Raw genomic sequence first — 23,454 nt, forward strand, 5'->3', positions numbered from 1 at the left:
TTTTTTGTCAAATTTTGAACAGCATACTAAACTATGACTTTTTTGTCAAATTTTGGACGACATACTATACTATGACTTTTTTGGATTACATAGTAAACTATGACTTTTTTGTCAAATTTTGGATTACATAGTAAACCATGACTTTTGTCAGGTAGACGACATGCTTTACACTGTAACTTTTTGTGGAATTTTGGACGGCATGCAAACCGCGAAGCTTTTGTCCATTTTGGATTACATAGTAAACTATGACTGCAATGATTTTGGACAACATGCTTTACTATGACTTTTTGTCAAATATTGGGCGACTTGAAATATACTATACTATGACTTTTTGTCAAATTTTGGGCGACATGCTTTACTTATGACTTTTTTGTCAAATTTTTGAACGACATCTATATGACTTTTTGTCAAATTTTTGGAGAACATATACTATGAAGCTTTTTTTTGGATTACATAGAAAACTATAACTTTTTTGTCAAATTTTGGACGACTTCCTATAGTATGACTTTTTTGTCAAATTTTGGACAGCATACTAAACTATGACTTTTCTGTCAAATTTTGGACAGCATACTTAACTATGACTTTTTTGTCCAATTTTGGATTACATAGTAAACTATGACTTTTTTGACTGATTTTGGACATGCTTTACTATGACTTTTTTGTCAAATTTTGGACGTCATACTATACTATGATTTCTTTGTCAAATTTTGGACAACATACTAAATTATGACTTTGACTGATTTTGGACGACATACTGTACTATGACTTTCATGTCATATTTTGGACGAAATACTATACTATGACTTTTTTGTCAAATTTTGGACGACATGCTATACTATGACTTTTTCGTCAAATTGTGGACGACATACTATACTATGACTTTTGTAATTTCTTACACCTCATCATTGAGCTTTCAGTACATACAAAGTGCAATGAATCAGACAGAGCTTGATTCAATTCAATTAAATTTTATTTGTATAGCGCCAAATCATAACATACATTATCTCAAGGCACTGTACATAGACAACATCAAGGAGAGCAGAGAAACCCAACAGACTTTTTTTGTCAAATTTTGGACGACATGCTATACTATGACTTTTTTGTCAAATATTGGACGACATGCTTTACTATGACTTTTTTGTCAAATTTGGACGACATACTATACTATGACTTTTTCATCAAATTTTGGACAGCATACGAAACTATGACTTTTTTGACTGATTTTGGATGACATGCTATACTATGACTTTTTTATCAAATTTTGAACAGCATACTAAACAATGACTTTTTTGACTGATTTTGGACAACTTACTAAACTATGACTTTTTTGTCAAATTTTGGACGACATGCTATACTATGACTTTTTTCTCAAATTTAAAGATAAAAAAAGATAAGTAGCCTCGAAAACTGGATCTGGATCCTGCAACCTGCAAGATGAGGATACAGAGACAGAGAGAGAGAGAGAGAAAGAGACAAGGTTCACGACATACAAAAAGTCATATTCATACCCTAAGTGTGTGAGAGTGAGTGCGAGTGTACCACAGGAAAATCCCTCAGCAGTCTAGTTTCCCTGAGCCAGTTCTACAACTATAAGCTTTATGAAAAAGAAAAGTTTTAAGTCTAACTTTAAATACAGAGAGAGTGTCCACAGAGGCAGAGGTGAAACGACATCAAAGATGACGATAAAAAAGTCCATGAAACTTGACTGTAAAAGTAGACGTTAGATTTTATTTACAAATTTAAACATAGGATTTACAATCATTTGTGAGTTTGTGACAGAAAGATGTTGTTTTTTCATTGTGTGCAGTGTCTGTGGTGGTCATTGTGTGTGTGTGTGTGTGTGTGTGTGTGTGTGTGTGTGTGTGTGTGTGTGACCTGCAGGTGAAACAACTTGAATCTGATGAAAAAAAAACACTAAAGTGAATTCTTATGCAAAGCACTTTCAAATTCCCTGATGAGCTGAAATAATTAATGGTATTAGTGACAGTTTACAGACACAACATGAGTCACACTACCCATTTAAAGGTATATGAAGCAATATTTTGTCAGACTCCGTCTTACTGAGATTTAAAAATGTCTTAACCCTTTTCTTAATGCGTTCTTTACCTTGCGTACAAGAAAATGACCTATTATTAACTATGATCAGGACTGAATTTGATAAAAAAAAAAATCAACTTAAAGAAAAAAAAAAATCAACTTAAAGTGAAACAGCTGTTTATTAGAGGTCCATAGAAATGATGGGACATTTTTGTACTTAAGGCGCAGATAGGGCAGTTTTTTTGTAATAATAATGCAGTTGTCAGTAACATTCCAGACTTCCTTCAATATAATAATAATTTTGTTGCGTATTATGTTTTTTTTATATGCGCAAAAAAACTGGCATTTTAAGTGTTAATGTGCTAAAAATGTTGTATTTTCTGCAATGATCAGGATTGAAGTTGCATTTGTGAATCTTTAAAAAAGAAATTAAAAAAGTATTTTAGGAGGGTACAAATTTTGTCATTATTGTGAGGAAAGTGAATTTTTTTAAAAGGTTGCATAAGGATTAAATCAATAATTTTTTTCAGTTCTACAGTTTAGGGGGAAGAAAATGCTTGGTCATTGCTTTTTTGGCAGAAAGCTAAAGCTGAAAGCGGCTCGGTTAACTCGACGTTTAAGACCGGAGACGGGAAAACGAGCCACCTAGTGTTTGAAATGGGTAACCGTTTCGAACGCAGTTAGTTGTTTCCAACATTTATGCATTTACATTTTTTAAATTGTTATTAAAAAAACAATTACATTTCAGCCTTTGCAATTTGTGTTTTTAAATTTGCGATTTTGATTTGAAAACGTTTGGCTGTTGCTGCTAGGAAACATGGTTATTTCAGGCAAGAATCCGAAAAAAGCTGAATATTATTAAACTTTCTTCTGTAGAAAATCAGTGCGCTAAATATGAAGCTGGATAGACCCAACGTTAAAGAATGTAAATGGGAAAACGATCCACCTAGTGTTCGAAATGGGTAGAACTTATAACTTAGTTAGTTGTTTCTAATATGAAACATTTGTTGGTGGGGGTAGAAAAGTGGAAAAAAGCCTAATTTTATCCCCTCACACACAAAAAAATAAATCTCTTTTTAACACGAGTAGAAAACAAACAAACTCAACTTTCGTGAGCTTTTTAACAATCATATTGCACAAAGTATGAAAAAAAAGGAAGACGGAAAAACAGATACATGTCCATAATAATGTTCTCTTTTGCTACTAGTTTGTACAAGTTTAAGTATTTTGTTCAGTTTAGTCCGATGTCTACAGTGAATATAAGAAAGATCGAGTAATACTATCTGACGTCGCTTTGCGAAAAAACACCAAATATGGTACATAGTTATATACACAATCTTACACACACACACACACACACACACACACCTGTGGACTTACTGTCTGCGACAACAGTAATGTGTTCTCTCCAGTCTCAGAGGCACTCCCTACAGTTAGGCGGTGTTAGTCGACAATAATCGCATCTATTGGAATCTTCTGTGCGATTAAAAATAGCCATCCATTTTTTTCGGAAATTTCCTCGGAAGACGTCTCAAAGAAAAACTGCCTTGTGTTCGCTTTTGGAAGGTAAATCCATGTTTTCCTCGCGCTCGTCTACAGAGTCTGTCGAGGTCAGAAATGCAACTTCCTGTCTCCTCAAATTTTAATTTAAGGTTAAAGAGAAGAAAAAAAAAAGTGATGGAGGTAAAAGATTAAATCTTGTCATCCGTCATCTCCAGGAACTGGGCGTAAACGTCTCGGGAACACTCCCCTTTCTGGTTGAACAGGAACTTGTAGTAGCTGCCATCAGCACATATAGCTGCACGGGAGCAGAGAAAAAATAGTATTTTAGGAAGGTACAAATTTTGTCCTTAAGGTGAAGAAAGTGACTTTTTTGCATTAAAAGGTTGCAATAAATTATTTTTCTTTATATATTATTGTTACGTTGACATTCCTTTATAGAAATCTGTTTTCTTTGACATTAAAGAGTATTTTCCAATTCATTTTTGTGTGAAAAAAGCCAAATTTTATTGACCATGATTGATTTATAAAAGCAATACAAGGGTAAAACATCCAAGGGGGTGAACACTTATGATAGGCACTGTAAGTGGCAGCCATCTTGGAATCAGATGTTGGGAGTTTGAGGTGGAAATCCAGCCTGAGGGAGGCGCTCCAGCTAAACTGATTACTAGACACCTGGACATTCTGACTCCTGACTACGACTGGAACACTATAATCTATAATTGGTGATAACTGATCATTATGTGGTTGTTTGGAATGCTGACTCAGCATTGGAAGTAAACTACTAAACTACTAAAGTCGTCAGACCGGTTGTTCTCACTTTGTCTGTAATTCAGTGTCAATAATTCTTCGTCACACTCACCTATGACAGCGTTGGGCTCGGTTCCAAAGGCGCACACACAGGGAGAACCTGAGGGAACCTGGAACTTGGAGAAGCTCCATTTAGAGCTGAAGTATTTGGGAAGAAAACTGGCTGAAGCCAAACTGTAAAAACAGAGACACAGAAGCAGGAAACAGGAGTTTAGATACCGACAATGTTCAGCTGAAGGACCACGTCACTGAAACCACAGGAACCGACCTGGATTGTTTGTTCCTCTTGGGATCTTCTGCAGCGAAGATGTGGACGGTGCCGTGGTCACTGGACACACAGATGAGGGACGCGTCCTGGTTGAAGTTAATGCTGGAAAAAACAACCAGGAATGAGACGATTTAAGGACAAAAGAAAAAAAAAAGTAGTAGAAAAAGAAGAAGTAACTAGTAAATAGTAGAAGAATGAGTAGTAGTAGAAGGAGAGAAAGTAGTATTAGAAGTAGTAGTAGAGTAAGTAGAAATGTGTGTACGGCACACATTTGTAGTCGTAAGCTTTCAGAAGACTTTCTTCACAAATAGAGATTAAAGACACAAAGGACGGCCGATGTGATACTTGTTTATGACTGTAGGTGGTTTTAAGCATCAGCACAAATGTGTTGTACAGTTTTGTAGTAAAAAACAAAAGGTGTAAAATGGAGTAAAAATCTGAACCTTTTAGTTCAGATTTATATGTTTTTTAAAAAGAAACTCACCAGTAAATGTTGGCGGCCTGAGATCCTCGTCTCAGCTCCTGTATGAGTTGGCCTGCGGACGTGTCGAAAATCCTGATGAGCGTCCCCTGTAGACACAAGGATCACACACACACACACACACACACACATCAGTACATGTTTTTTTTCCTTAAACGTTAAATCAAATGTGACGTCACATGGCGTACTTTCTCTGACGCAGTAGCTATCCTCGTGCCCTGCAGGTTGAGAGCAATGCAGCACAGCGAGCCCTCATGGGCGGGGATGTCTACGGGCGGCTTTTCTGTGTTGGCCAAGTCCACGATCTGAACGTGGCCTGAGTGAGTCCCAGGGAACGCTAACAGAGAGTTATTGCTGTTGGGACACAGCACACACAGACCTGACGAGACAAGAAGACGAGAAACGGCCAGTTTTAACGCAAAAGTCGTTGGTTTCATGGTTTTGATTGAGTTGAGTTAATATGTTTGAATTTTCAAATGAACGTTTGTTTCATCTCCATCTATGACTGCTGGTGTTCACTGGTGAAGTGCGAGGAGTGATAGTAAAAGTAGCAGTAGAAGAAGTAGTAGTAGTAGAGGAAGTAGTAGAAGAAGTAGCAGTAGTAGAAGTAGTAGTAGTAGTAGAAGAAGTAGTAGTAGAAGTAGAATAAATGTGTTGATTGCAGGTGTAAATGTAGACGTAGTAGTAGAAGAAGTAGAATAAATGTGTTGATTGCAGGTGTAAATGTAGACGTAGTAGTAGAAGAAGTAGAATAAATGTGTTGATTGCAGGTGTAAATGTAGACGTAGTAGTAGGTAGTAAATGTGTTGATTGCAGGTGTAAATGTAGACGTAGTAGTAGTAGAAGTAGAAGAAGTAGAATAAATGTGTTGATTGCAGGTGTAAATGTAGACGTAGTAGTAGTAGAAGTAGAAGAAGTAGAATAAATGTGTTGATTGCAGGTGTAAATGTAGAAGTAGTAGAAGAAGTAGAATAAATGTGTTGATTGGGTGTAAATGTAGAGAGTAGTAGTAGAAGTAGAAGAAGTAGAATAAATGTGTTGATTGCAGGTGTAAATGTAGACGTAGTAGAAGAAGTAGAAGAAGTAGAATAAATGTGTTGATTGCAGGTGTAAATGTTGTAGTAGACAAAGTAGAATAAATGTATTGCAGGTGTAAATGTAGACGTAGTAGTAGTAGAAGTAGAAGAAGTAGAATAAATGTGTTGATTGCAGGTGTAAATGTAGCTGCATTGTTGAAATGCTTCCGTTGTGTTGAGGTCTGACAGTGGACAGAGACGTCGTGACTGACCTTTGGGGTTGTAGCAGGTCTCAAACACATGCAGCTGATGGGGATTGTGGGTAAAGGTGAACACTTTGATCATAGAGTCCAGGACCACGACGATCCTGAGGACAAAGGACACACAAACGCTGAGGTTAGCAAGTGTCCAGAAGATCCAAGAACAACGTTAATCTGATGCGTCACCAGAAAACAACGCAGCGATTCACGTCTGTGAAAGTGGGATGGATCAGTGATGAAGAACCTCTCGTGTTCACCACTTCATCACACAACCGTCAGAGGCATGAATTCCAATGATAAAATGGAAACAAATGTCTGGGACAAATCAGGTAGCGACTGTTGTTAATGATAAACATTTCATACTTTTTCTCTTTCCATGTAAAGCAAATATAAATAATATTCAGTGTCACCTGTCACGTCGAAGCTTCACCGCTTTGACTTCTGTCGAGAACTCGATCTCAATAACCGTCTTCTTCTTCAGGTCGTCCCAGATCATCACTGCCAAGAATAATAAAACATTAAACTTTAACTGAGGCACATTCATTTCTACTTCTTTTCTAGTTGTTCCATGATGGGAATAAAACTTACAACTGTTCAAGAAAAAGCCTTTACTTTTAGTTTACTTTACTGCATAAGAATTACAGACATGTTCAGCGACACAACACAAACCTTTGTTAGTTGGATACTTGGGTTTCTTGCCTCCTCCCACTAACGCCAGATAATTACACCTGAACAGCATCTCCACGTGGCCGACTCCGCCCTCCAGGAACTCTGAAAAGTCAAAAGTCAATAAAAAGAAACATGTTACTGTGCAAACACACTTCTAGTTCAAGTGTAAACCAGTTTTTGTTAATCCAGGGGCAAGTCTTCACGGTTTTGGTGTCTCATCCCTCCTTTTACAGGACCCTATGAAATATGTTTTAATACCTTTTTTTTCTGAACTTTTTGAATATTTTACACCAATTTTAGCAGCAAATTTCAATTTCAAATCGTCAACATTCTCCGGTATTGTGGAAATCATAGAGCCCTAATCTTACATACGCAGAGCTATTGTAAATCCAGCTCTCAGTCCATGTCGTGGCATTTTTCAAAGTCCTACAGTTCCCACTTCTTTTCCACAAGTGTATGAACATGCTGGCAGATTACAGCGTGGCACTTCATTCTCTTATGTTGCACAGAGTGAACGCAGACAGGAAGCGCGACGATGTCTCACTTCTGCATTTTCATCCACAATTAAGACACAACAACAGAAACAAATATCTGTACCATAAGGGTTATTTTTCTCCTTAAATCTCACGAGTTAGAGAGGTAACGGCGGCGCAGCATCGCATTGCTGAGACGTGTATTTTTTATTTTTAGCTTCCTCTTGGTATTCCTGTGTTTCTAAAGAGTTGCATTTCTGTCACATTTCACTGCAGATTTCTGTGGTGTGAGGTTTCCTTTTATTATTCCACTCCTTAGCTGAAAAGCTTAGAAAGAGAACAATAATACAGATCCTCATACAGCCAATAGCACATATTAATAATTAAATTAGAGTTGAAAGCAAAATAAACTACATGTTTTCTACATGAAATTGTTATTCAGATGATAAATGTCTGGAGGAGGTACATATAATTAAATTGACTAAACCAGACTGCTTTTATTTAAAAATATGAGAATAATGTAGTGACAATAATGAGCTGAACTCTTAGAACTGCAGCTCCTATGCTTTAAATCCTGCAAAACATGAGCCAGGCAAACTTGTATCTTTACTCACAGCCAGGATTTAACCTTTAAATGTCATTATTTGAAGGATGCTGTGTATTTTTTGGTACGTTTTAACTCTATTCCACCAGCATGACCTTTCAAAAACAAGAAAAACACAAAGGAGCTTAAAACACAATGTTTAAGAGTTTTCTTTTTGGAATTTTCTTTTACATTTTTACTGTGATTATATAGTATTATAACCCTTTATTGGGGACTAATTAAGAAAATGAAATGTAACAGCAGCAGATGGTACAAAAGTAAACTAAGGAATAGTTAACATGCTTTATAAACACCAGGAAACAGAATTATATGTAGAAAAATTATTCACAATAAAGTGTCCCAACCAAATTCATTGGATAATTAAATTTCAATCCATCAAAACTTTAGAAATAAAGGCTGCAACTAACAATGATTAACTGGAAATTATGTCCACAAACCAAAACTATTCAATTGTACCGATTTATTTGTTTTACGGCACAAAGAAACCAGAAAATATTCTCATTTAAGAAGCTGAAAAAGCACAGAAACTTGTTTTAATTATTAAGCCATTAAATTGATTATCAGATTTAGATTTATTATCAGTTAATTGCTGCGGCCCGACACAGATAAGCCTTTTACTATGACTTATTCAGTCACTTTATTTGTTTTAAATGGGGAACAATGTTGAGACTATGACGATGCTGCAAAGTATATTTGTTTTCTACCAGTTCACACATACACACACACACAGAGAGAGAGGGGGAGAGAGAGAGAGAGAGACAGAGAGAGAGAGAGAGAGAGAGAGAGAGGGAGAGAGAGGCTGTTACCTTGTTTCTCCTTCTCTTTAAGTGGATCCGTGTTGTAAACACGGAATCCATTCTCCATTCCACAGGCGAAGCATCCTGCAGAGAAACAAGTGAAAAGCACCAATCAGTCATCTTTACAGTTCATGGTCTGACACAATGTGAGACTCTCGAGGACATTTTATGGTAAGTGAAGAGGACACAGTGCAGCGACAGCTAGAGACAAATGATTAACCTGGGATTTATATGAAACGGGTGATGTTTGTGGACGGACAAAGTCGCTCAGAAGTGACATTTGTGACGTTAAAAACCCTTCAGAGTCTGACACTGACCTCTAACAACAATCATTTCATTAAATTAGAACGTCCACCAGAGAGGTGATGTTTTAGCTGTCTTTTTGTCTGTCTCTGTCTTTTTACAAGAATCATAACTTTAAAAGTCTTGCAACAAAATAAAGACAGTTATGATATCTTGCAGAATTTCAAAGTAAAAGCGTTTGTTTCATTGCAATATATTAGGACACTATTAGCCAGGGGATATGTTGTATTTTTCCCCCTTAAAACAATCATAATAAACTATATAAAGTCTTCTTTGTTCAGTAAAACAAATGACCTAAAGCTTGCTGCACAAAACCACTGTCCACAAACTATATAAATTATGTAACATAGATACAGCACTTCAAATAATCAATACATCACGAAGTAGGGCTGCAACTTGAGATTTATCCTTTTCATAATTAACTAAAATTAAGTTTTAATGATTTTTTTTGTTAAATGGAGCAAAACAATTCCCCAAAATTTTACATTTAAGAAGCTGATGATCAATTATCAAAATATTAGTTTTATTACCATCAAAATCAATTATTTAATAGTTAATTTAATAAAATGACGAATCACTGCAGCCTTACTATATATCGCAATATTTTTGTATACTAACATTTTAAATACACCGGTCACTCATGCTGGAGTTTTTAATCAGTGGGAAACTTTTGTCGATTTTATATTTTCTTAAGTTTCCTTGTGTCTAAAATGTTTATTTTAAATAATAGTTCAGGAAACACGTTTTAAAAATAAGTTGATTAAAAAAAACTACCACGTGTACGTCATACGCATACTTAAACACTAAATGATATAATATATTTGAATTAAATACATTGGTTTAAGATAAATAAATAACCAGCGACCACCGAAGAAACTGTCAAACTTAGCCTAACTAGCTGGCTAATGCTAGCCAAGGCTCCAATCGAATATGATGATGGAGTTTAGCCAACGCTGGCCTTTTAGCTGCGTTAACAACATTAACGTGTTCTTATTTTAGTGCAGTTTAATCATTCATTAGCGTCTAACTTGGCAACAGCAAGTAATTTAGAAGAAAAATCCTAAAACAAAAAATAGATACGTTAGCCTGCTTTGCTAGCGTCGGTGACATAGGTGTTGGCTGACGTTAGCTAGCTAACGAAATCTAAATTTAACGCAATTGTCATCGCTTTTAATTGACGTTTTTTCTGGAATTGATATACACTAAACAATGCGAATTCAATAACACGTAAAGTTGTTATTGTGGTTAAGTGGTTATATGCGTTTATATCGGTGTATATAGTAGCGACGTTTTTAGCCTAGCTTGCACGACGATTCCAGCAAACTTAGCATTCGAGAGGAAAAGGAGGAAGGAAAAAGTGCTGCTGCAGCTGCTTCTTCTCACCGTGATCCTGGTTAAATCCGGCATAGAGGAGCCCGTTGCCGTGAGGATTAGACGGTAGTAAATTCATTTTAACGCCAAGAGTTAAATCCACAAAATGACGTGGTTTTTTTTAAATCCAGGGACTGGATGTCGATGGGTGAGCTAACCGGCTAACATTCCTCCTCCTCCTCCTCCCGCTGCCGCTGCTGCTGCTGCTTCTGCCCGGACTGAGTCACATCGAGTGCGAGGCAGGGAGAAGGAAAACACTGGACAGACAGAGAGGGAGACACACCACAGATACACGACTGATCGATTAATCATCTCCATTACAGTTTTTTGACTAGAGGTATTTGTTGTGATCGAAGATAAATCGCGGGCGCGTTAATCAGCGACTTTGATTTTGTCATCCGCTCATCCTGCGGGTCAAAGGCGGTTTAATTGGTGAGCGTTTATCTGTTTATCTTTTCAAAACACTCAAGCAGACAAAGGTGAAATGTTCCGATAGAGGAGAAGGTTCACTCACTCACTCACTCACTCACTCACTCACTGACTGTCTGGCACTGAAATCCAATAATCCCCCAAACGATGTATATGTACTCGCTTTAGATTTTTATATGCACAGTGTGATCTTGGTTTGCAATGAGCCCCAGTGGCCTAATGGATAAGGCACTGGCCTCCTAAGCCAGGGATTGTGGGTTCGAGTCCCATCTGGGGTGGAAATTTTTCTTTGTAAATTGTATTTAATACTATTTTTTTTTTTTTTCAAATAACTAGTAGTCGCGTCTATTTGATTTACAGAAGTGCATTCCATTCGCTAGGAAAATATTACTATTTTTATTCAGAAAGTTTAACTAACATAAAATAACATTAAATAAAGTCATTTTGTATTTAAATTTTAATTTGGTATGAAAAAACGATCCCAATTCAGAAAACCAGCAAAAAGTTCGTTTAGAAGAGCTTAATATTATTCCGTAGAAATTACATCATTCATTCAGAAAACAAAGCTGAAATGTTATTTCTTGGAAAGAAAACTATCAAGATAGTTCAGCAAATGGAGCTCAAGTTTGTTATCGCAAACGTATTCACTCATTAAATTAAGAAAAAATATTTTTTGGGGAATTTAGTGATAGAAAAACAGTTGAAATATATAGTTCATAAAGAAAAAGAGTTACTTACTAAAAAGTGGAGCTAGAAGCACTTTCTCATATTTCCAAAGGTTTACATTTAATAAATTAACCACAAACTAAGATCAAGCATGAGTTACTTAATACATTTTTTTTATATTACTTTAACATGGTTTTGATGAAAATATCGACGTTAACGGCCACTGTAGAACAATTTCTGCTAACCAAAAACATGCATTTTTTTTTACTTAGTTTGAATCCAACTGCAGTTTGGCCCATTTCCACCGGCTCTACTCGCCTGTACCTGGTACCAGGTATTAGTGGCTAGAGGAAACGCTACATAAACCGCGGCATGGCGAGGCGAGTAGAGCCGGGGGCAATGTACCATAAGGAGTTGGGATACGAGGGGGATTTAAGTTAAGTTGACTGTAGAAAGTTATTTCAACAAATAAGGATGAGGCACACTGCCTTACCTGTGTTACATCACGTTTCAGTAAACCAAACACGCTGGAGTCATACTCTGAATTTATTCAAGAAGGAAACAATTCCCAAAGGAATCAAGAGGTCACATCATTTACATAGAAATCTTATGCAGAGCTAAATGGGTTTTTTTCCTGTAAAAAATACAAAGTTCTTTCTTTTCTTTTTTTATTATACATATTTATAACACACTATACAGTCACACAGCATCTCCTAACGATTCAGGCCAGGGTGGAAATGTGGTGAATGTCTTCAAGAAACGGAATCCGTCAAACACGATCATCAACAGTAACAGGAGTTTGTGACCCAGAGGTCAGCAGTTTATCCAGTTACGCGACCTCTGACCTCCATCAGTTAGAGAACATCAAAGAGAACGGGAGGGTTTGTGCAGTTGGGAACGGAGAGTATGCCCAAGGGTTGTTCTTGGTTGTTCTTCGGCCTCGTTTTCGGTTACGACAGTTTTCAACGGGGGCAAAAAAAAGTTTTGGATGTGAGCATGAAAAAACGATGTGGAAGCAGAAGAATATAGAATCCTTAGAAATGCAGACTCGGGATTCCCAACTAGTTAGCGTTAGCAACGACTACGCATGAACAAGTCTCCTGTGTCTCTTTAGGCCGTGAAGACTCGAAAAGCCTTTGCTACACACGGCGCAAACATACGGCCGCTCTCCCGTGTGGGTTCGCATGTGCAACGTCAGGAAGCACGACTGGACGAAACCCTTCTCGCAAATGTTGCATTTGAACGGCCGCTCCCCGGTGTGGTACCGCCTGTGTATCTTCAACTCGGCCGAGGACCTGAAGGATTTGTCGCAGTCGTCGCACTTGAAGGGCCGCTCGCCCGTGTGAATCAGTGTGTGCCTCACGAGTGCGTCCTTGCCGAAGAATCCCTTCCCACAGTGCTCGCACGGGAACCGCATCCCCTTGTGGTGGAAGTTGTCGTGTTTCAGGAGGCACCTCCTGGACGTGAACGTCTTCCCGCACTGTGCGCAGGTGAACGTCGGCAGGGGTTTGTCCAGTATGGGTTCGCCGGCGTTGTGCACGCGCTCCACGTGCCTCGTCAGCGTGACGCTGTGCCTGAACTTCTTGCCGCACTCCCAGCACAGGAACGGATACGCCTTGGTGTGCTTCTTCTGGTGCTCCACGAGGTCGGAGAACGAGCGGAACCTCTTGGTGCAGTAGGAGCACTGGAACGGCTGGTAGCCGGTGTGCTTCCACTCATGTCGGATGAACCGCTTCAGACTGGGGAACGTGGTCTGACAGTGGGTGCAGGTAAACGGCTCGGTGGGGTTGTGGACGTCGATGTAGTGCTTGTGAAGAGCCTTGAAAACGAGGAAGCTCTCGTCGCACTGGTTGCACTGAAATGGCGTGTGTGATTCTTTGTGCATCGCCAGGGCCTCGGGGTCTCGGACCAGTTTAGTGCACACCTCGCAGTAGAGCGGGTTGTGCGTCTGTCTGTGCGACTCCAGGGTCGATTTGTATCGGAACACCTTGCCGCACTCGTCGCACCTGAAACAGCGCTTGATGTCCTCGGACGTCTCGGGATCCACCTGCTGCTCGGTGTAGCAAATGTTTCTCATGTGGAACCGAAAAGTTTGTCTGCACTTGAACTCAGCACTGCAGTGCTGACAGAAGAACGGACCTTCTAGAATGCTCTTGTTTCCTTCCGGACTTTGGTCTTTGGAGGACTTCCTCTCTGAGGGTGTGTAGTCCGGGTCCTGCTCGGTGTCGTCTGCCGGTGGATCCTCGGCGGCTGCGTCGCAGGGAACCCCGCTGGACGATTCTTCGGCCTTGTCCGCTTCCGTCACCTGCACCTTTGGTTTCCTGCCAGGCTTCTTCTTATCCGTCAGACCTTGACATCTGTGCTGCTGCAAGTAACGTAAGCTCTTATAAAACCTTTTACACACCGAACAGGAAAATGGGTCGTCCTTCGAGTGTCTGCTCATGTGTCGCGGTAAGAACTTGGCCTGTCTCACTACGAGGCCGCACACTTTGCATGTCCTCTCGTCCAAGTCGTTGCTCTTATTTGGCGCTTGGGATCGGGTGAACGTTTTTGAGGTGGCGTTCACAGCATTGCTGCTCTGCGTCCTTGAAGATTTCCTCCACTGCGACAGGTAGCCTTTCATCTTGAGCCCGCGGTTCTTTCGCACGGGTCTCTCCCACAGAACGTCGTAGTCCGGCTCTTCGTCCGTGGGTTGCTTCTTCTTCCTCCCGCGTCTGTTTGGCTTCTTCTCCGTGTCGTCCAGCACCGTCACCTGGCCGTCCTCCCCTATCATCAGCGTTCCAGACTGGCCATCGTGGTGCACATCGGCCATCTCGCCCTCGTCGGCTGTGGTGCCTTCGGCGCCAATCTCCGTCTTCACTTCGCCGGCGATACCGAACCACTGGTCCGTGGTCACGGTTGCCTCTGTGTAAGTCTCTTTGTTCTCTGTCTCCACCTCCATCTCTGTGCAGACTGTGTAGACGGCGTCCGTTTCCGTTTGGTCGTTGATGATCATGACTCGTTCTTCAGACGGGAGGCAGAGAACGGACAAGATGCCACTTTCAACGATGCAGGATTCTGAAAAGAAAACAGTATTTTTTCATCATTACTAAATTGACAAATAAACACAGTTCAGATTACGGAAGGAGCTAAATATTCAGAACTTTTGTAACTAGAAAATAGTTTGATAAATATGAGAAGTGGAGGGTTATAACTCAATCTCCAACTACCTCGACAATCAGTTTTAGTGTCAGATATCTTCCGGTTTATTTCACTCCTACATCGCACTTATGACTAGCACTTCATAGTTTGTTCTACTTGAAGCTCTTACTTACTTCTAGCTCTTATTTGTACCCAAATGTTTAAATGCACTTTTGTAAGTCGCTTTGGATAAAAGCGTCTGCTAAATGACATGTAATGTAATGTAATGTAACACTGAATATCTGTCCAGCATGTGGACAAAAAAAGGCATTTGACAATGTCATCGTTTAAATGTTGGGGCGAGTATAAAATGGTAGTCATATCTATACAAGTTATTCACAAACAACAAAGTGATCAATAATCTTGAGTGACTCACCGATATCCTCTAACTGAGTGAGGTCTTTGTAAGAGTCCAGCAGCGTCTTCAGCTCCTGAGGTTGTGCCATCGTCTCCATACATTCACCCAGGACAGACGAGGCGTTGCTGAGCAAAGACGCGATCTGACAAAAGACGGAGGGAAAACAAAGGTTAGCAAAAAAGTTAATTACTTGGAGTAGCAGCTTCCCTTTCTGCACTCCTCACAACAAAGCACAGAATTCAAAAGGTCCAGAGTGTAAAACTATTTTAATTTGGCAGAAATTGTCATAGCTGACAGAGAGAAGGGGGAAAAACAAGGAGACAAAAGGTATCCCACAAATAGCGTAGCAACGTGTCTATGGATAAAAATGAGACAGTAACGTGTACGACTGATTTACTGTGAAACAAGACAAAAGTGCTGCTAAAAGTAAAAGGAAACCCAAATTCTTTGGCGTTGGAAACTGAATGGAACGCACATTTACAGGAGCCCACAATGGACGAACCAAACATCTTTTGAAGGTTACATAGGTTCTCTAACACACTAGAGATGAGCGAGGTGAGGGATATTCACCTGCAACTTACACCAATAAATGTTGCTCAATTTTACACACTGTGGTAATGTATTCATTCTTGTTACCTGCTGAAGAGTTTGAACGGGAAGAAGCTTTTCAAGTCTGGACAGAAAAAGCCACATCAGAGTCTGGATGGCTTTGTCGTACGTGGGACCAAAGTCGCCCGGGAAAACGTCCTGGAAGAGCCAAGAAATCTGTCAATCTCTATCTAAGCTGCTCAGACTTGAAATTGTATTTTCAAATCAAGAGCATGTAATAAAAACAAAGACAAAAAATACCTGGAAAAAGTTGGTTCTCTCGGTGGGATCCTGGAGCAGATTTCGGACGAGGCCCATGAAATGAGAGTCGGGTTTGGTTTGTTCTCCGTTTTCAGTCTGTCGTGAAACATAGATTGAAACACTTTATTTTCTGCTGCTGGTTCAGACACTAAAAAACAAAACACTATTTGAATACTCGACGGTATCATTTGCAGAATATCTGAATACTCTAGAAGTAATGCAGAGTCATTGGTAAAACACTTGTTTGGTATTGCAGTGAGTGTTCCCTGGTTGGGACTCACCTCAGGGCTCCACAGCGACGTGAGCGTCTGCATCCTGTCCAGATGAGGCTGAATGACCTGGAGGTCGGCCGTGTCGTCAGAGCGACACAACTCCAGGATGAGCTGCAGTGACGGAACAGAAGGGGGGGGGGGAAACCTAATCAAAATTGCTATTCACTGGAGGGGGGACAGTGGACGGACAACTGGAGACAACATTAAAGATTCTCACTTAGATTTACATGTAAGTGAGAACTTGTATTAATTAATAAAATAAAACATGAAAACTTAATTAGCTTTGCCAAGTCACTAAAAGTTTATTTTTTTCTTGCAAAGCCAAACTTCCTTTTTCCGTTTCAAAGTTTACGTGTGAGCGTTTGCTCACGGTTATTGACTCTATACTAGCATGGGCCGGTTATCAGTTTCAAGGTATACCACAGTATGAAAAAGTAACGGTTTCAAAACCACTAAAAATTTTCCGCCATACCGTTACTGCGTTTTTGTTTTTTTTGAACGTGACGTCTCGTCAGAGAGAAGTAGAGCTCCCTCGCGCTGTGTGCAGCTGCAGCGTAAAGTGCCCCTCCCCCCGTACCTGGTTGCTGTGAGTGACAAACAGGCAGCATGATGGCTGAAGGAGGCGAGCCCCCCGAAGTCTTCCCCCCGTCTAAAAGGACCAAGTCAGACGGCCACGGCTTGTAGGAAGAGGGTCGCCCGATGTGCAATACATTTTTGAGGACAGTGGCAGCCCGAGGAGGCAACACTTCAAACATGATAGCACATCTACGGGAGCACCACCCATCGCTGTATGCCAAATTCAAGGTAAAGTTAAGGTTGTCTACGAGCGTATAAGCATTTGACATTAGTGAAATGAGCTTGTTACTGAGGCAGATGGTAGTTACCAAATCTTATCTCTTTATCTCTATGATAGTAACTTCTTTTTACTGAGGCAGATATGGTAACTAGCATATACATATATATATATATTTTCAAATATCCATGTTCTATATATTGTTTAAAAAATAAAAGAGGGTTCAATGGAAAAGTTTTTTTCCTTTTTTTGTTTTTAAATACAGACATTCAAAATACACATTTTAGAGCTGTATTCATAATACCGTGAAACCGTGATATTTTTGCCTAAGGTTATCATACCGTCAGAATCTCATACCGGCCCATGCCTACTCTATATGCAGAGTGGGCGTGTCTTACCCTAGCCCTCAGACCCAGAATGAGTTCGGCTCGCTGCCGTGGGGACAGCAGCTGGGGAACGATCTCCGTGACCATGAACACAAACTCCTCGAGCAGCCCATAGTCTGACACGATTTTCTGCTCCACCGTCTGCCATATTGCCGCGGAGATGAGGCGGATAGGCGGGACCAGGAGACGCAGGGTGGAGAGTGGAAGAGAGGAACCTGGAGACGGAGAACACAGTTTCAATGTCATGAATTGGGTTGAACATTTTACATGTCTTATTCCACAGATTGAAGAGAACATGTTTGTGTCTCACTGATCTGCACAAATATCATTTTTACCTTTGTTTTCTCGGTTTACCCTATACATTCATCTCATCAATGCATCTGATTTACTTAGTTAGTAAAATGTTATTTATAGTTTATTCAGTTTTCAGTACAGATGCTGTAAAACTGGCAGTGTTAAAAAAGTGATTTAATATGGTTAGACAGCACGTGATTGTCTCCACTGCACACTGCCACTTTGATCAATCATCACTGTTGTTACACTGCTGTTGTTACACTATTACTATTAGTTCTCTAGTTCTCTCTCTCTCTCTATATATATATACACATATATATGTGTGTGTATATATATATATATATATATATATATATATATACACACACATACACACACATTCCCCAAAGGGATTAATAAAGTCGTCTGCTGATCTTATAATGTATGTTAATGTATTAAAACCGTATGTTCTAATAAAATTACTATCGTATCATTTTCTCCAGGCCGAAGAAAACACAAATCGCCCCTCCCTCCCCTTCTAACATCACGATTCGTACCACAATTGCAATTTCAGGTAATAATTATAATTGTACATTGTTCCGCGCTTATTTAAAATCACGAAACATAAATATATGTTCAAACAAACACTTAAAGACACGGTCATAACCAGTCCGAAGCTACTGTTAGCATTAGCCAAGATGGCGGAGCCGACAGCTAGCATTAGCATAAAAATCGCCACTGTAACTTTTCAAGTACCGCGGTTAAAACGCGTCACCTCTTTAAATCCAGGACGAACCGCTTGAGGACATCGGGTATTTACAGTGTATTCCAACGTGTTGCGAAGTGGGTAAAAAAACAAACAAACAACTATTTTAACTTCACAGTTAGCAATGCTATTCCCGCGCGCGGGCTATGTCACGGCCTAGCCAAACAAACGCGTCTGTCCCCGGGCTCCACTCACCGTGTAAGTGTGAAATAACTCCGTCCATCGTGGGAGTGGGAGCAGTCACATCACAGTCACCGTGACCGGTTTGTTTGTGCACCACAGTCTGAACGCGGCGAATTTAAAGCGGCTACGACCCAGAGAGCGACGCTAAGCTACGCTGACGAGCTTTGTGCGTCAACGGTTTCCCTGCGGTCCGTCCGGGGTTACGCTCCGACTGCTGGCAGTCAGTGATTGGTTCCGCGTCTTCTTCTTTTTTTTTCCTTTCACGGAACGCACTGTACACGTGCTTAACAAATATATTACATCACCATATATCAGAAAATTACTTTAGATACTTAATATTGTGAAAAGAAGTGACCTACACTTCTACCAAAGTCATTTCCTGGTGACATACTTAATACATAACATAAGACATAATTAAGTACAGATTAATATTTTTTCCATGCTTTTCTCTGCATAAATATAAACATCAGGAAATCTGACAACATTACAAAAGTACAAGGCTAATTTGGTGCAATTTTATTACAATGAATCACAAACACCATGACAAAGTTTGTCTCAGAGCTTCTGCAGGTTCACGATGTGAGGTAGACCACGTTAAGACCTGGTATGAACATCTGTCCTGAGTGATCCAATTACATAGGGTCCTGCATAGCTCTACTTTAACCCATCTGTTACCGTAACTCCTAAAACCATGTGTGATAACGAGAAAAAATTCAAAAACCATGGACTGGCGATCTGTCCAGGGTGTGACCTCGCCTTTTGCCCCATGTCATCTGAGATCGGCACAGCGTCCCATGTGACCTTTGTGTGGAGGATAAAGCAGTAGAAGACGGACGGTTGGATGGATGGATACCGGAAAGCAGAGAAATAGAGCTTTGCGCTCATATACTTATAACTTCTATACGGTATAACCTCAGGACTTCCACGGAACGGCCGTCCAATCACAGACAAGCTTCACCTGGCGTCGGCTTCTCAGTAACGTAGTTCCTAAACGGTTCAGTAACTGTCAGATATCAAAAGTGAAGGGTTAATACCAGGTGAGATTGGGGCTGTAGATTTACTCTTTAACAACTGTATGAACCAGCTTTTTGTGTCTCTCCATGCTGTAGAGTTTGAGGAAAGCTTTCCCGCATGTGGGACAAACAAAAGGCCTTTCTCCCAGGTGTATTTTGGCGTGTGCGGTGAGAAACCCCTTCCTTGTGAAGCCCTTGCCACAGACATCACATCTGAACGGCCTCTCCGACGTGTGATGTAACAGGACGTGATTCTTCACCTCGGTTGCCGACCTGAAGGCCTTGTCACATTCTGCCACCGTGCATTTAAAGGGTCTCTCTCCAGTGTGGATCAGTTCATGTCTGACAAGCGTCGACCGGGACACCAGCTTCCCACAGTGCGGACACGGATACCGGAACAGCTCTTTGAGGTGGCTGGTCCGCTGGTGCTTCTTCAGTGATCCTTTCTCCTTGAAGGACTTCTCACACTGCGAGCACGAATGCTTCTTTTCGTTCCGAAACTCACTGTGGATGAGATTCATGTGACGTATCAGGTTGGAATTCTGGGCAAACGTCTTGCCACACTCCGGACACAGGAAGGGCCTCTCCCTCGTGTGAACGCGTTCGTGGAGAAGGAGATCCGTGTCACATCGGAATCGAGAGCCGCACTTGGCGCACTGGAACGGCAGGTGACCCGTGTGCTTCCACTCGTGGAGGATCAGGACACGGAGCTTGGGGAATGTCTTCGGGCAGTGGACGCATTTGAACGGTTTGGCAATTTTGTGGAGGTTCTCGCAGTGTCTGAGTAGCGGCAGAAAGAGAGTGAAGGTCTCGTTACAGCGGATGCACTTAAACGCGGTGTGCGAGGCCTTGTGTCGCGCTAGCGTCGCCGCGTCCCGTAACACCCTCCTGCACACGCTGCAGTATAACTCGTGGTGGGTTATTTTGTGCCTGGCCAGGGAAACTTTGTAACTAAACGCATCTTGGCATTTGTCACATTTGTGAAGGTTCTTGGCGACCTCCGCACTCCCCGCGTTCACCTGCTGCTTCGTAGACTCGAAGCAAATTTTCTGCAAGTGCCTCTGTAGAGACATGTAGAGCTTAAATCTCTTGTTGCAGCGAGGGCAGGTGTAGTTCCCCGAGGGGAAGTGCGTTTTCATGTGACCTCTCAGGCTCATGTTTATACGTTTCTTGCAGATAAAGCAGTAAGTGTAGTGGGGGTTTTTCTGTGCGGCAACATCCGTGCCAGCGATTCCTGGGTTTCTTTTTGAAGAGGACAAAGTTTTCTGACGCTTGTAGGGAGGGTCCTCATCTGAGCAGCCTGACGGTGAATCATACCCAGTCGAACTTTTACCGGGAGACACCAAAGACGAGGCGGCGTCCGAGTAGTAAGACCAAGAATCCGACGAACTGGGACTGCAACGGAAAGAATCATCGTCCGAGTAGTAAGACCACGAGTCATCTTCACTGCAGTTAGTGTCAGGAGCTGTTTTAGCCGAGTCATTCCTGGAGATGCTTGGATTCTTGTTGACAGACACAACCACTGTGGATGTTTTTTCTTTCCTCTGGGCAGATTTGCAGGCAGGATTGAGCTCGACTCTGTGTTTTATCTCAATTGGGTGACATTGTGGGATTGTGTGGGTGTTTGTTTGTGTTGAACGAGGCGACGGTACGACCTCTGTCCCTGTGTGCGATGGAACTTGATCCAAGATGGCGTCTTGTGCTTGTTTTCTAAGCGCCACTGTTGTTTTTACAGAGTGATATTTGAGAGCTGAAATAATACAGGCACCATCCAAGGAACCGTCTGGAAAGTGGGGAAAAAAGAAGTTTGAAAAACACTCTTCACAACAGTTTGGAGCCATTTCTTCATCAACGAAATAAACTGGAGAAAACTTGCCATTGTGGTCAAGCTGACTGTTTTCTTTGTGATACTGCAGGACGATTCTAAGCTCGTCCCCCTGAGACACGGGCGCCATACAGTCCTGCAGAACTGATGACACGTCACCAAACATGGAGGCAACCTGAGAGGAAACGAGGAGGAAAAACGTAAAAGTCTGGACCAAATTCTCTGGACATTTTCTGGAATTCACGTCTGGAAACGGCTTCAGGTTTAACTTAATGATAATATTCATGTTCTGAACCTGTTGGAAAGTCTGAAGAGGAAGAAACTTCTCCAGTCTGTACAGAAGCAGCGATGTCAGAGTGCACAGAGCTTCGTCAAACGCAGGACCAAACTCTTCAGGGAAAACTGTCTGAAAAACAACATCTGCTAATGTCAAACTCCCGACACATACAGGCGAGCTTTGAAACAGTACAGTAACAGACTAATCGAGCAGTTGTTTGAGCCCTACTTGAATTGAATTCATGTTCTCACCTCATAGAAGTTGTCCCTCGTCTCTGGATCTTTCAACATGTCTTTCACGAAATCCACAAAGTCTGAGTTTGGCACGTCTACATTTGTGGTTCCAGCCTGTGAGAGACAACATGAACATTATTTAAACGTTCGCAGTTAACCTTAATAAGGCGCTTCTTTTCATTTGAAAAAACTCGCCTCCTTTACACAGGCCTGGATTAGCGTCTGCATCCTGTCCAGGTGAGGCTGAACAACCTCTGAGTGAGCGGAATCTTCACACTGACATAACTCCAGAATGAGCTGAAACCACAAACAACAATCACAAAACACTTAAATCGTCTTAATTTCATACATTTATGTTGAATATTTTTACCCCAGTGGCACGTCGATCGCTTCGTCCTCTCACCCGCGCTCTCAGGCCCAGGACCAGTTGTGCCCTCTGTCGGGTGGTGAGCAGCTCCGGGACAAGGTCTGTAACCATGGAAACAAACTCCTCCAGCACCCCATAATGAGCCACTGCCTTCTGCTCTACGGTCTGCCAGACTGCTGCAGAGAGCAGGCGGACCGGTGAGACCAGGAGACGGAGAGCGGAGAGAGGAAGACGAGGACCTGAGTCATGAAAACAAAAGTGTATCATTATTAAATGCATATCTTCAAAAAGCCTGCTGATGTAGTCATCGGTCATATTGGCAGATGCTAGTGTGTTTGCCGATATCCGGTTATACATTTTAAAGCCAATATCGGTCGATAATGTCGTGCAAAAGCGTGGTCCCTTTAACAAACGTGTACTTTATCACATGACAGTGGCAACATGTGTTTAAACATGCAAAAGTGTTACTTGTTTTTATTTAAACGAGTAGTTTATTCCCTTATCGAGTATCAGGAACGATACATGCTAATATTAGCTCAGTGGCTACATGGCTAGCTGACTTGGTGATCGGCTACTTACAGTTTCCCTTTAAATTATCCCTCATCTTTTTTATCCGCTGTTGTCAATTCAGCAGTCAAATGTTTTAGGTTTTATTAGATACACGTCACTCCTTCCCGCCCTTTATGTCTTATAATTCTGTGAAAGCTAAAGACTCATGTGACGGAATCTGGACTTCATTATCCGTCCGGCATTGTTTCTAGTTCCGGGTCGTGTTTCGTCGAATCACGACGGTGACTATCAACCGCACCCCGAACGACATTAGCTATTTATTACAATATACTTTAACTACGAGAGTAAAGTCATTTACGTATATACGTAAATGACTTTTTAACACTTTCATCCTTTTTTTTTTCGTCCAACATTTTAGTTGAGATTAATTTCACGGAAGCGAACCGTCATCATTCGTCCGACTGTGTTTTCGTCCGGGTTACGTC

The 23,454-nt window shown here is 41.0% G+C and overlaps 3 protein-coding genes and 1 non-coding gene across 6 annotated transcripts; 1 reads left to right on the forward strand and 3 right to left on the reverse strand.

Annotated features, from left to right (window-relative positions):
* Positions 1-3,690: 3,690 nt before the first annotated feature.
* wdr45b (WD repeat domain 45B) lies at positions 3,691-11,064 on the reverse strand. Of its 2 annotated transcripts, none has more exons than XM_044014540.1 (10): positions 10,602-11,064; positions 8,925-8,999; positions 7,042-7,143; positions 6,783-6,870; positions 6,385-6,479; positions 5,285-5,475; positions 5,100-5,185; positions 4,616-4,717; positions 4,400-4,521; positions 3,691-3,835 (listed from the first exon to the last, which is right to left on the reverse strand). In XM_044014540.1, exons 1-10 carry the CDS (start codon positions 10,666-10,668, stop codon positions 3,729-3,731), a joined length of 1,035 nt encoding a protein of 344 aa, XP_043870475.1. In that variant the 5' UTR covers positions 10,669-11,064; the 3' UTR covers positions 3,691-3,728. The 2 variants fall into 2 exon arrangements, with proteins under 2 accessions (XP_043870475.1, XP_043870476.1); XM_044014541.1 differs by lacking the exon at positions 10,602-11,064 and adding an exon at positions 9,136-9,684.
* A 159-nt stretch (positions 11,065-11,223) lies between these two features.
* trnar-ccu lies at positions 11,224-11,296 on the forward strand. The gene has a single exon. It is a non-coding gene; the product is annotated as a tRNA-Arg (tRNA).
* A 916-nt stretch (positions 11,297-12,212) lies between these two features.
* On the reverse strand, positions 12,213-18,960 carry LOC122759038 (zinc finger protein 271-like). Its single transcript, XM_044013507.1, has 7 exons — positions 18,757-18,960; positions 17,535-17,737; positions 16,353-16,454; positions 16,072-16,167; positions 15,859-15,969; positions 15,241-15,364; positions 12,213-14,741 (listed from the first exon to the last, which is right to left on the reverse strand). Exons 1-7 carry the CDS (start codon positions 18,782-18,784, stop codon positions 12,766-12,768), a joined length of 2,640 nt encoding a protein of 879 aa, XP_043869442.1. The 5' UTR covers positions 18,785-18,960; the 3' UTR covers positions 12,213-12,765.
* Positions 18,961-19,237: 277 nt separating this feature from the next.
* LOC122759040 (zinc finger protein 271-like) lies at positions 19,238-23,227 on the reverse strand. 2 transcript variants are annotated; one of them, XM_044013511.1, is made up of 7 exons: positions 23,039-23,227; positions 22,496-22,698; positions 22,288-22,389; positions 22,111-22,206; positions 21,878-21,988; positions 21,634-21,757; positions 19,238-21,540 (listed from the first exon to the last, which is right to left on the reverse strand). In XM_044013511.1, exons 1-7 carry the CDS (start codon positions 23,061-23,063, stop codon positions 19,802-19,804), a joined length of 2,400 nt encoding a protein of 799 aa, XP_043869446.1. In that variant the 5' UTR covers positions 23,064-23,227; the 3' UTR covers positions 19,238-19,801. The 2 variants fall into 2 exon arrangements, with proteins under 2 accessions (XP_043869446.1, XP_043869445.1); XM_044013510.1 differs by having other exon boundaries at positions 22,463-22,698.
* Between the last annotated feature and the right edge of the window lie 227 nt (positions 23,228-23,454).

The sequence above is a fragment of the Solea senegalensis genome, linkage group LG18 (genome assembly GCF_019176455.1).
Source record: "Solea senegalensis isolate Sse05_10M linkage group LG18, IFAPA_SoseM_1, whole genome shotgun sequence".
Classification (NCBI taxonomy): domain Eukaryota; kingdom Metazoa; phylum Chordata; class Actinopteri; order Pleuronectiformes; family Soleidae; genus Solea; species Solea senegalensis.

What these genes read in the sequence shown, in the direction of transcription:
- LOC122759038 (XM_044013507.1), bottom strand. Translation starts at nt 18,784, where the DNA reads ATGGACGGAGTTATTTCACACTTACACG. An exon ending in TTCTGGGTCTGAGGGCTAGG is followed by an intron (nt 16,455 to 17,534) that starts GTAAGACACGCC and finishes CCGTCACTGCAG; the next exon opens with CTCATCCTGGAGTTGTGTCG. An exon ending in CCGTTCAAACTCTTCAGCAG is followed by an intron (nt 15,365 to 15,858) that starts GTAACAAGAATG and finishes GTCTTTTGTCAG; the next exon opens with ATCGCGTCTTTGCTCAGCAA.
- wdr45b (XM_044014540.1), bottom strand. Translation starts at nt 10,668, where the DNA reads ATGAATTTACTACCGTCTAATCCTCACGGCAACGGGCTCCTCTATGCC. An exon ending in GTGAAGCTTCGACGTGACAG is followed by an intron (nt 6,480 to 6,782) that starts GTGACACTGAAT and finishes CTTTGTCCTCAG; the next exon opens with GATCGTCGTGGTCCTGGACT. An exon ending in TAGCTACTGCGTCAGAGAAA is followed by an intron (nt 5,186 to 5,284) that starts GTACGCCATGTG and finishes TTGTGTCTACAG; the next exon opens with GGGACGCTCATCAGGATTTT.
- LOC122759040 (XM_044013510.1), bottom strand. Translation starts at nt 23,063, where the DNA reads ATGAGGGATAATTTAAAGGGAAACT. An exon ending in GCGATCGACGTGCCACTGGG is followed by an intron (nt 22,390 to 22,462) that starts GTAAAAATATTC and finishes TTGTGGTTTCAG; the next exon opens with CTCATTCTGGAGTTATGTCA. An exon ending in CTCTTCAGACTTTCCAACAG is followed by an intron (nt 21,758 to 21,877) that starts GTTCAGAACATG and finishes GTTTCCTCTCAG; the next exon opens with GTTGCCTCCATGTTTGGTGA.